We start from the raw sequence: 12896 nt of genomic DNA, 5'->3' as shown, positions 1-12896 counted from the left end.
ATCAGAGACTCTCTCACCTTCTCTTGTTTAATACCATCAGGCTCAAAACGTATCATTAAAATTGTTTATGGCTCAATTCAAATAAATGAAAATATAATGATTGAATAAAGGGCTTTCTCTAAAAGACTTGAAAATGATACATTATAACAGACCTAGTGTTTCAAGCATATAATTAATAGCAGTAGTTTAAAAAAATTATCATTGAGCAAAAAAGGGAATTGTTTCAAGAATTTTTTTTTTCTACACAGCCAAGATTAACTGATAAAATCTCAAGCTTACCAGAAGTGGTAATTTAGATTTTCATGGCTCTATTTCACTTAACAATGTATTCCTACATAATCTTATTTGATCTTTAAAGTATCTGGAAACAGTGAAGTAGAACTGCTCTTCCAAATTACAGGTGAAGAAAATGAGTCCCTGTGACTGGTTTGATTCGCCAACGGTCTCACAACCAGTTGGGTTGAGTCAAAACTTAAACTCTGAACCTCTGATTTTTTTTTTTTAAAGTTTGTTTGTTTGTTTGTTTAGAGAGCACACACACAGTCAGGGGAGGGGGAGAGAAAGAATCCCAAGCAGGGTCCATGCTGTCAGCACAGACTGTTGGTTGAGTATCTGACTCTTGGTTTCAGCTCAGGTCAGGCCCGAAACCAAGAGTCAGATGCTCAACCAACTGAGATACCCAGGTGCCGCTGATCCTCTGATTCTTAATCCAGATACCAATATAATTGTTTTTTCTTCCTTAAAACATAGGTTTGTTTATTAAATTATAAGCTCTACATCACTCTTGGGGTGTGTGTGTGTGTGTGTGTGTGTGTGTGTGTGTGTGTGTGTTTCTAAACTTTGCAATTGGATTGTTTTAATAGTCATATATTCTCAGGGAACAAAGAAAATAACAGGAGTGGATGAATAACTTCTGGTGATAAAATTGCCTTATTTATATGTTAAATGCAACATATTAACTTTATTCTAAGGACTGCTGTTTCCTCTCCGATGTTATAGGGTACCAGACTTAGAGGTTTTAAATATGCCACTAAAAGAGTTCAAAATCTAATTCTAGGTCTGCTACCCTATTATGTTCACACTATATGAGATGACTGGGATCTGTATAGTCAGATTTGGCAGCCTCTTACATGCTTATATGACCAGGGAGATATATCAAATTTAGAACTTTCACCCTAAGAATAGGCAGTTGTAATCCATATTAGAATGTTACAGAATCAGACTTGAATAAGGTATTTAATGGATAATACCTGTGGTTTTTAAAGTCTTTTTTTCCTCAATGCAACTTTTTTTTTTTTTGCATTTTGGTCTTGGGGATTGTTTTATGATTCTCTTTGTCAACTGACCATAGTTCATATTTGATTATTTCATTTTTATATTTCAAGAAATCCTGCCATAATAATTATGGTTTAATATTGCTCATCATTCAGTAAATGAATTTATAGGTAACATCTAGTCAAATGTAACAAATTAGTTTCAATAATACATAACACTGGAAATCAAAAAATCAATTTACATTTGATAAAATATAAGACCCTATCAATGAATGTAAATTTAAACCTAATATTTAGTTTGTCATTTTTATCTCATTTTTTTCTTAGGTGTAGGTGTTGAAGTTAGGTGATAATTCTGCCCATGCTAAAATATAACGATTTTTTTCCATCACTCTGAGCGATACATGCAATCACACAACTGCACTTCATGCATTCAACTTAAAGAACAAACACTGAAGAAAGACCTATAGGAAGAAGATGTTGCTCTGTTCCTCATTCAGTCAATCAATCAATCAATCAATCAATCAATCGGTGTCTTTATTCCTTGACATTGGTAAATTAAGTATCCAGCATGATCCAGGTTCTATTTTAGTCACTGATTATAAGTAACGTGGATTCTTGTCCTTTATGAGTGTTTACCTTTTGTTTTAGATGTTAAGGGTTATTAATGATCTCCAGAAGAATGTTGAAGCTTGAGGGAGTCTTTGGTATGATCAAATTATGAGGGAAAATTTAAAAAAAAATCAAGATTTAAAAGAATAAGTAGAAGACAAGATGAAAATTAGAAACCCATTTTTGTTCACGGTTGGGGACAGAGGTGAAACCAACAGACCAAGTTCCCAATGCCATCTCTAGCACTTTCTAATTAGACAAGCGACTTGCTCTTTGTAGTTACCGTTTGTTCAAATGTAAAATGGAATTATTGTATCTAACTCACAGGGGAGTAGTGAGAATGAAATGATGTCCATAGTACACTTTCGGGCACATAACAGTGAATGCATAAAGAAAACCTTATGAAAACTGGGTTAAAAGAAAAACGGTTACATAAGTACAAATGCATTTCCTCCTTAGTGGGGCTCAAGATCTGGACAACCAGTCGGTGAGGATGCTATAAAGGAGACTAAATGGCTAATTGACTATTAAAACATTAAGTTGTATGGTCTGGCCCTGGAGGAACAAAGGATCCCAATCCTTACTACCACTGTGTTTTTATCATTACTTAAATAAAATTAAAACAAGGTCTTCATCAGAAAATATTTCAGTGTTATTACTAGTATGGCCTAATTTTTAGGAGCATGAAGGGAAAAAATGCTTCTTACAACACTTAATGTGTGCTTCCAGTTTATGGTTAAATTCTACATTGCTCAGTTCTTAATCCCATTTATTATATTACAAACTCTAAAGGAAACCAAAGTACATTTCAATTATGCCATGCTCTTGTGAGAAAGGAACTGCCTTTTTAGTCACACTAAGATGAGAATAGGTATTAGTCCCATTTGGAAAGTGCTCCATGTAATGTTAAAGAAAAATATCATTGTGAAAAATTTAATGTGTAATGTCTGTTGGTAACCATAGAATATGTAAATGTGGTGCCAATGAATTATCCCCTAAAGGATGCCAAATTTCCTGCCATATGTTGTCTTTCGCTCTAAGTAGTTTGCTGCCAATTTAGCTTATTCTTCATCCTGTGCTCCAAAATCTCGAGGAAAAAAAAATCCGAGAGCATTCTCAAGAGGTTTTCATTGGTATTGGAGCCAAAAATCACATATCTGCCTCACGGGATTCCTTTTGAGTCTGGCTGGAGAAACTATCATGGAAATAAGTTCAGATCTCTATCATGGGCTGTGAGCCAGAGTTTCCCCAGACCAGTCAAAAATCCATCTGGGACTCTAGATTAGAATTATTTGAAATCCACAGAGAACCAGGAAAAGGCCCTGGGTCTAATGTGATCCCACTCTTTACAGCTCAGAAGTATTCCCCAAACCCCCATAATTTCCCTAAAGCCAGGGGGGTAAAGATTTGGAAGTTTAACTAAAACTGGTGAACAGTAAAAGAAAAAGCAGCTAGCTGGGAGTTCCGCAATTCCTGTCAAAACTGAGTCATCGTTTTGCCTTGTTAGTCCGCGTAACAGAGACTTCTCCACAATTCACTCAACTGCCTTTTCATCAATGTGTCTTAATGTGGTCCTTTCTTTTTAGCTCTTAATTTTTTTTTCAATTTTTAAGGATGTAGAGTAGTACTTTCAATATAATACTAAAGGCCTTTGCTTTCTTGTCGAAGAAAGACATGGCAACCCCAAATAGTCTCTGTGAGGACTGACATAGCTATGAAAAAAATGTCAAAATTCTGAAATGATTGAGTTAGGGTTTAAATAACCTCTGCTCAACATAGGCAAAAGTCAATCTTTTGGCTTGACTTACTTTTAGTAACAACTCCCTCCAATCGAATGATGTTGGGATGGTCAAATTGTCCCATAATGCTTGCTTCTCCCAGGAAGTCTCTCCTCTGCTTTTCTGTGTAGCCCACTTTCAGGGTCTTGATGGCCACTGAAATTTCTTTTTTTGAAGGGAGTTTTAAGCGACCGCTGCACACCTCTCCAAATTCACCTGTTAGTATAACAAAACGACAACAAAAGGTAAGGAGTTATATAATAAAAATATTATCAGCAGATAATAATAGATTTTCAGATATTATTAGCAGATAATAAGAGATAATAAACTGTTCCCTGTCAGTAATTCCATTCAAAGTATTTACACCTTTGACCTGCAAGATATACACTTAGATCTCCAACTTAATTGAGAACATGATAATTGGAGACTCCCTAAGAAACCCCAGAACATCCAGAACCTAGTAGGAAATGGACCTTGTGAGTAGCCTCATACATTTTGAAGTACCACACTGTGAACAATATACTATGAAAGAGCAGGAGGAAAGTAGGAAGGCTAAAACGGGGTTTTAGCTCCTTGTTCTCATAGCCACCATCTCCTCAGGTTAATCAACAGACCAACATAGATATTATCGGTTGAGCAATGGATTAAATTTCAGATGTTTCTAGTCATTCTGTTATTAATAAGAGGACCAATTTAGTTATATACTCAGACTCTCTGAAAATGAGAACAGAAGCATCTGCTACCAATTCATTTTATTGGAGTATTGGCATGTTGCATTATTGACATACGAGTTGTAAAGTTCTCTGAGCTTCTGGAAGGAAGATGAATATACTATTTTCAAAAAAAGGTAGCATATTTTCTACAGAATCACTGTAAATATTTTCAAAGCCTTCAATAAAAAATCTTGTTTTAAATGTACAATTAATCCAGAATCTACTGAATTTGGAATGTTGGTAACATTTAAATAGTCTAATCCTACTGGTATAAAATTGCCTAGAACTAGTTTGGGCACTATTTTCATATATATTGCTATTGAGAAGATTTACCCATAACTCTTTCATCCTATTTTGAACTTCCTGAGAGCAGAGGCCCTTTACATTCATTTCTCTGTCCCACTGCTTGTCACGGTAATTGCCACAAAGTAGTACCATGCATAGAATGCTCCTTGTTCAGAGGAATTCCTAATATTGTGCAGATTACTAGATCTGATTTGTACAACACTTTAAAAAATGTTTTTTAATACCAAATGAGAGATTTTTCTCAAAAGCATTAATTGCATAATTCATTGTTAGGCTGTCTGTGGAATGGCAGAGGATTCTTGGTCCAACCTTCTCACTGTGAGTTTTTGTACAAGCTCCATGCCCCATGGCTCAGCCAGAGAGAAGCTGTCAAGAAGTGAGATGCTTCTTCTCTATATTTTGTTCAAGCAAGTGGTTCAACCCACAAAAGCAGCAGGTTGTCCTATTGATTTACCAGCTGCATTACTACAAATGACTTGCTTCTCTCCAGGAAGCTCTAAACTTCCCCAGACTTGACCCCTTTCTCAGGAATCCACTTTTGTCACTGTTTCAAAACCATGACTTATGCTGTAACTTGTCAAAGTCACATAAGGTCCAAAAGCAGTTATTTATACATTTTAAAAATAAACACCCATCAGTTGGCAACACTATGACCGATACTGAAAAACACAGAGTTATAATGCTAAATAAGGCAGGTCTAATTTCTTCCCTTTGAAGGAATACAGAGAAGATAGCAATATCTGCGGCTAGAGTGTTCTTTAGGATTATAGGGAGAATCAGGGGTAGAGCTTGAGAACATTCATTGATCTTTTGAAATCCAAGGAAGAATATGTCATTATAGAGTGTGAATATTAGGAGAATTGTAATGCAAAGTAAATCATTGTTAGAATCTATAAGCAAGACTAAGACTTCCTTTCCTTATACTGGGCTATTGGAACATTGCCAGAGAGCTCCAGTTCATGCTGCATAAACATTAACTTTGAGCAAACCATAAGAAAGCATCCATAAATACATTTCTATTTTCTGAAAGAAAGTTCTGCCGTTATCATGAGTCAATATGCTGCAATGGACCATGTATTAAATTTTGGTGTTATCGCCACTTATTCAATGTGACAAGTCACTTGTCAGCAGATTGCAGGACAGATAATACAGTGCTGTAGGACACAGAATGGATTCTAGGGCCGAATTGCCTCTGTCACTTACTGTGATTTTGAACTGGCATCTTTTTTCAAAATATTTATTTATTTATTTTGAGAGAGAGAGCGTGCATGTGTGTGGGGGAGGGGCAGAGAGAGGGAGGGAGAGAGAGAATCCCAAGCAGGCTCTAGGCTCATGAACCTTCACATCATGACCTGAACTGAAATCAACAGTTGGATGCTCAACTGACTGAGCCAATCAGGTGCCCCTTGAACCAATGTCTTAACCTCTCTGTACCTTTCTCTCCTTATCTATAACATGGGAACACCAATTGCATCTAACTCATGAGGGTTTTTTTTTTTTTGTAATTAAATGAATTAATGTACGTAAAGATGCATAGTGTAATCTATGTGTTAGCCACTATTTTCTTCTCTGAGTTCAGACCCACCTTAAGAAGGATACACTATCTATCTACTGCTAAAGAGTTAGATCACATTGAAGAATGAATACAAAAATGCTTTTTAAAATGTCAAATTCTGTATTCATGTTAAGAAGAGATGGTTGTGATGATGATGGTGATAACACGGTTAATGTCATGCTGGACAAGTATTTGTAAAGGGCAGCATTTTGTAAAAGTCCTTCACTGGAGAGATCAGAGGAAGAGTTCAAATTTCAAGTGGGTCAATTAGCGTTCCTTTCCTTCTCAAGGAAATATCGGACATACGTAAATGTATATCTACCTTCAAAATTCAGAAAATGTTTCAGTAATGCTAATTTTTAAAAACCCCAAACTCTGAAATGTGATTATTTCATCTGATAAATACTAGAAATGGTCACCAAGATGTTATACTAAACATAGAAATGTTAAACATTAATTCATTTATCTTCCTAATAAACAACTGTGTTGGAAAAATTAACAAATTTGGGCAAATGCAATGCCTGATCTTTCCACCTAGCCAAATTTTACATGGTCTTACTCAATTTGCTCTGAACCTATAAGAAAACACACACACACACACACACACACACACACACACACACACACGAACACAAAAAACAAAAACCTTAGATCCTGTCATTTCTTTTTTTTTTTTTTAATTTTTTTTTCAACGTTTATTTATTTTTGGGACAGAGAGAGACAGAGCATGAACGGGCGAGGGGCAGAGAGACAGGGAGACACAGAATCGGAAACAGGCTCCAGGCTCTGAGCCATCAGCCCAGAGCCCGACGCGGGGCTCGAACTCACGGACCGCGAGATCGTGACCTGGCTGAGGTCGGACGCTTAACCGACTGCGCCACCCAGGCGCCCCTGATCCTGTCATTTCTAAGTAAAAGCACAACTATAAGATCACTTGGACAGCACTGCTTGATTGTTTAATCCAATAACTGCAGTAGTTTTCATTTGTCCTTTGAAATGAAGTATGTTTTATGGGACTGGGTACACTATATTCGGATTTAAGATGCACAGCACAAAATTGTTCAAAATAAAATTTCTTACACTCATTTCATCTAAAATAGAAGAAAAAATCTACTTGTGTTTAAGTAGAATGATACTCTTCCCTTGCTTCACATTCCATTCTCCTACTCTTTTAATAAAAGAAGCATAATGAAAATACATATTGAACAATTTTGATGTGTCAACTAAGCACTGATCATAAATTATCTCAATTAATCCTCACAAAAATGTTAGAAGAAGGCACTAGTGTAATTATCAGTGTCTAATATGGAGTTTGAAGTTGGAAAAAAAAAAAGATTCAAATTTTGGTTTCCCAACGAATAACCATGTTATATATAACCATGACCAAATAGGCCATTCAGATTTTTAGATCTTGTTTTCTCATCTAGAGAAATGGAGACAATAACTATCTAAAATTAAATACCATGCGAATGCCTAGCATAGAATAGGAGTTAAATATATTCTACTTTCAGAAATTTTCAGTATTTAATCCTGAAATACTGGTTGGATTGAAGAATAAAACTGGGAATTTTAGTCATTGTAGATTCCATTATTAAAAAATTTACTACTTTGAGAAAGTTAATTTGTGGCTTAATTTTAATTTTGTTATTTAAATTTGTTATTTGTTATTTGGTATAATTCTTCTGATTATCCAATGTATAAATGAGAGTTTCTGTTATTCCTGTTTTCCTGTATGAAACCTCTGACAGAAAATTAGAGAATTAGCCCACACAAATAGGGTCTTTCTTCATATTTGACTGTGAAAGTTCTGTCATTGACCACAAGATTCAGCCTTTTAACAATGGAAGATAACTGCTAATCAATGTAGTATAATTATTAATTTTTTATGCACATTACTTTAAAAAATTTTTAAGGATATAGGAAATGAGTAAGTATATAAATGCAAGAAGGCTTGCCATGAATAGGTTGTTATTGGAGTAGTTGTGGAAATGGGTAGTATTATACTATACTATCCATTATACTATTAGACAATTTCAGCTACTTTTGTAGATATTTTATATTTTGCAAACGAAAATGTTAAGAAAAATTGATAGCTTTCAAAATCTTGATTTCATATTCTACCCTTGAAAGGCTAATCAAGACAGACTAGAATTGGATGCATACAATATTATACTGAAATCTTCCAGGAGAAGAATAATTGACCTTGAAGATATACTTGTTTGCAAACAAAACAGGCATAGTTTTATTGTCCTTAGGAAAAGGAAAATAAGGAAAATGAGGATATTGGCTGCAAAATCCTGAAAATGGAGCACATTTTTTACAAATATGTTTGAAGAAAGAAATGAACAAAGTTGATCTGTCCTGATCTTTCATGAGCATCAGGGACTGATTGTTCAATGATTCAGTGTAAGTAGCCTTTCCTTTTGTTTTATTTATCAGATACCATTTTGTAAGGTTTATTTGAGAGAGAGAGAGAGAGAGAGAGAGAGCAGGGGAGGGGCAGAGAAAGAGGGAGACACAGAATCTGAAGCAGGCTCCAGTCTCTGAGCTGTCAGCACGGAGCTCAACGCGGGGCTTGAACTCACAAACTGTGAGATCATGATCTGAGCCAAAGTAGGACACTCGACCTACTGAGCCACGCAGACGCCCCTCAGATACCATTTTTAATGAGTGTGTCTTGTCTCACACCACTGTGTTCTAGCATTATAAGTAACATCTCTCTAGATAAGCTTTTACTAGTGGAAAGGGTCCCAAAGTTCAAGGTCCCCATGTGTCTGTCTGGCCTCTAGACACTGGCTGAGCATAAATGAGTTTCTCCTTCTCATATCGTTTGATCGTGCAAAGTCTTTGTGCTACGTATGCTCCTGAGGTTTCCATGCTGGAGAACAGTGCACTCTTGTGGGACAATAGTAACACCAGAGCTATAAGAACCATGTGCACCACAGAGCAGTTTACAAAGCAGAAGTGTACAAATGAAAGACAGTAATCGAATTTATTTGTGTTCACTGGATTAGCACAGATTTATGATGAATGTGTGTATTCTTAAGTCTTAATTGTGGAAAAAGAAGCGCATGCTTTATTTTCCTTTTATGAATTACGAGTTTCATATTAGAATTTCACCTGCACAGGTGAGTTTTAGCAGGCTGAAATACTAATAAAGTTAGAGGAGAAGATTTACTGAATTATCATTTCATTTAGATAATATGAATTACCCAGATTTTCCTGCTTGAATAATAAATACTGCTACCTTTCTAAATACTGCTTTGATGTATAGAAAAACAGAGAAAATTATATGCACATTTGTGTAAAGAAGCATCCGTCATAAATATAGTACTTGAAGGAAACATGATCTGATGCTACTCACTATTCAATGAGTTGGTTTCTCAGTCTTTCTATTTCCCACATCAACATAACTACTTTGCATTTTTTTTAAATTTTTTTTTCAACGTTTATTTATTTGTGGGACAGAGAGAGACAGAGCATGAATGGGGGAGGGGCAGAGAGAGAGGGAGACACAGAATCGGAAACAGGCTCCAGGCTCTGAGCCATCAGCCCAGAGCCCGACACGGGGCTCGAACTCACGGACCGCGAGATCGTGACCTGGCTGAAGTCGGACGCTTAACCGACTGCGCCACCCAGGCGCCCCATGTTTTTAAAATAATATTGAAGAACGAGATGGTGGAGCAGAACTATTGTACAAGATTGTTTATTTTCACTTTTGAGTAGTAGTTTTAATCAAATGCACACTGAATGTCAGTGGATGTCCCTGTGTTTATGTGTAAATGTAAAAAGAGTGTTATTTTTATAAGTATCTGTAACTTTTATTGGAAAAAGGCAACTGCTATTCACAGTCACTCCAGAGCTGTTTGTTAATGGGATTATAATTGAGTCCATTAATGATTAGATTGAAGATGTATCTATATGAAAACAAACTTCGACAAAAATTTAAACTATATAAAGTCATAGGCAAGTATTAAAATGGAGCACTTTATGTTATTTAAACTATCCACTCAAAATAGTTTTGAGGAAGTTTGTGTAAAATGCGTCATTGATGATTTTACTTTGTGTCGCCTTTTTACTGTAATTCCAAAGAGGATTCTAAAATTGCTTGTTTTACAAACTCAAAATTTTCACTTAGTGAGCTTGTTTAAAGTAAGACCCACTTTTATCCTGTTATCCCTGTTTAGTCAAATAGGCTTTGTGACACATGATCGGCATAGTCAGGGGAAGACTGAGCTATTGAGGCTGCCGCCTCTGAAATTCAATAAATAAAAAGCTGGCCATGGTCTGTGAGTCTGCAAGTCTGGCACCTTTGAAATCATTACATTCCATTAAATACTCCTTCATTTATTTATTGCCTGCCTTTGATGTTGAAATCAGAAAAATGTCCCTTTTCACAGCAGTGTAACTTAGGCTTGAGAAATTGCACATTCTTAGGCAGCATTCTTATTCATAGTTGCAAACTTGTCATTAACATGTAGATAGAGAGTGGGGTTACTGTGGTGGTTACCTGCTCCAACAACTTTGTCAATGGATATGTTGGTGGCATCCAGTTCCTTAGCAAACTCATGAACCGCTTGGGTAGGGTCTTCGTATGTGTGTGGGTCAACATAAGTCCTGAGACCTGGAAGTTTTACTGTTTAAGGGAAGGAAGAAAGGCATTATTGTAAAAACTGAAATATAAAAACTTTACTGAGAAAATTTTATAACCATATTATTAGTGAAAAAATATCCCTATTACCATAAAGTGAACCAACTGTTAGTTTATTCTGCAATTGGCAGAGAGGTTGGACTATGCGTTGAACAATTTAAGAGACACAATTCCCCATGATGAAACAAAGAGGAACCACAATGAACTTTCTCAGCAAAAACACTACAAGGAAAATGAACATTCAAAAAGGGGAATCTCAAGGAGAAGATTGAGTAGATCCAGTAATTATACCATCAGCCGTAGTGAGTGCACATTATGACACATTTACGATTCTACAAATAGTGCCATAAACAAGTATTTATGAAAATGCCACATCTGACAATAAATCAAAGTTTGGGAAATATTTTCAAAAGGCAGTACAGTGACTAAAATTATAGATAAATTAATTAAAGGATATAAAACGGCATGTCTTTTGTCTGACACTATTCTGCTCTTAGTAACATTCACAATCAAACTCATCCCTTGTAATTATAGATATACTTAAACCTGTGAGGATATGCATATATGATATGGGTATTATATGAATATACTAACATAATATATAATTACTGAAATCTTACTGTGTAGCTTTTCAGCATAAAGGCAATATAAATTCTCTATATTTTAATAATGGTGCCAAAAAGCTAAATCCCAAACATAAATTACATTTTTAGCCTATTAAATATAAACCTCCTTCATAATATGTATATTTATTTAATAATTCTGAAGGTGAAAATTTTTTGGGATGTTCTATAATTAAAATAGCATGGATAAAAGATACAGGAGAATCATTTTGGATTTGATTTAATATTAATGAGATTTCTATTATTTAGAAAAAATAAGTCATATTAGAAATAATCTGGAATGCTTAATAAACTAAATTTCTCTACAGTAAAACTAATTTTTTTTTTTTTTTTAAATTTTTTTTTTCAACGTTTATTTATTTTTGGGATAGAGAGAGACAGAGCATGAACGGGGGAGGGGCAGAGAGAGAGGGAGACACAGAATGGGAAACAGGCTCCAGGCTCTGAGCCATCAGCCCAGAGCCTGACGCGGGGCTCGAACTCCCGGACCGCGAGATCGTGACCTGGCTGAAGTCGGACGCTCAACCGACTGCGCCACCCAGGCGCCCCCAGTAAAACTAATTTTTTAAGTAAGCTTTATGCCCAATGTGGGGCTTTAACTCATGACCCGGAGATATCAAGTCGTATGTTCTACCAACTGAGTCAACCAGTCACCCTTAAAACTAAATTTTTATAAAAGGGAACTTAGGATCTATTAAAGTACATAAACATGATCTAACACTAAAAGATATAGTATATGTATTTATATGATAGATTTTTGTTTTTAATTTTGGTAATTTTTTAAAAATTGGTAAAAAATATTGTTTTAGCAAGGGGCAGGAATGCATAATAGTGATTGTTTTTTCCTTTATGACCCTATATTATTGAAGGATATTTTTTATCCTAAAGTAACAAGTAAAATCAGATGTTATCTTTTACAGTATCCCTTTATAATGAAAGCATCTTAATGGCAAATTGCAACTGAGCATTCAGTGATGACTGAATTTGCATGAAATGGATGTAGAGACTGACGACAGCAATTATTCCAGAGAGCCTTCAGCACGATGGACAGTAGGCCAACGGGTCCAGCATTTCATGGTTCGGGCTGAGAAATGATCAGTTCATTGACATACAGGACATCTTCATGAATTCCCTGGTTACACCACATAATAAGTTATGTTCCTGCAAAGTATCCATAAAGGTTTCAAGAGATGAAATAGAGGCATAAGAATAAATAGATTATAAAAAATAAGTGGTGGTTGGGAAGTAAAAATTCAATTTTCCTCAGTTACTTCTCCAGATGATTTTTGAGACTCTAGAATAGAAATGGGAGGGTCAGGAAGCAAATGGAGAAGAAAGGCTAAAGCTCCTCCTACTTGGCCTGTGTTGACATTGGCACTGCATG

General features: G+C 35.6%; 1 protein-coding gene across 2 annotated transcripts in view; it reads right to left on the bottom strand.

The window, feature by feature from the left end:
- EPHA3 (EPH receptor A3) overlaps nt 1-12896 on the bottom strand; it is a 360676-nt gene that overhangs the window by 52925 nt on the left and 294855 nt on the right. For both annotated transcript variants that reach the window (XM_040484241.1, XM_040484240.1), the window contains exons 10-11: nt 10749-10874; nt 3695-3880 (exon numbers count right to left, since the gene is read on the bottom strand). In XM_040484241.1, coding sequence (XP_040340175.1) covers nt 3695-3880; nt 10749-10874 — 312 coding nt within the window. The remainder of the gene's footprint in view (nt 1-3694; nt 3881-10748; nt 10875-12896) is intronic.

Source organism: Herpailurus yagouaroundi, unplaced genomic scaffold (assembly GCF_014898765.1).
Source record: "Herpailurus yagouaroundi ecotype Mexico unplaced genomic scaffold, PumYag 162, whole genome shotgun sequence".
Classification (NCBI taxonomy): domain Eukaryota; kingdom Metazoa; phylum Chordata; class Mammalia; order Carnivora; family Felidae; genus Herpailurus; species Herpailurus yagouaroundi.
This window is presented reverse-complemented; position numbering and strand designations above follow the sequence as displayed.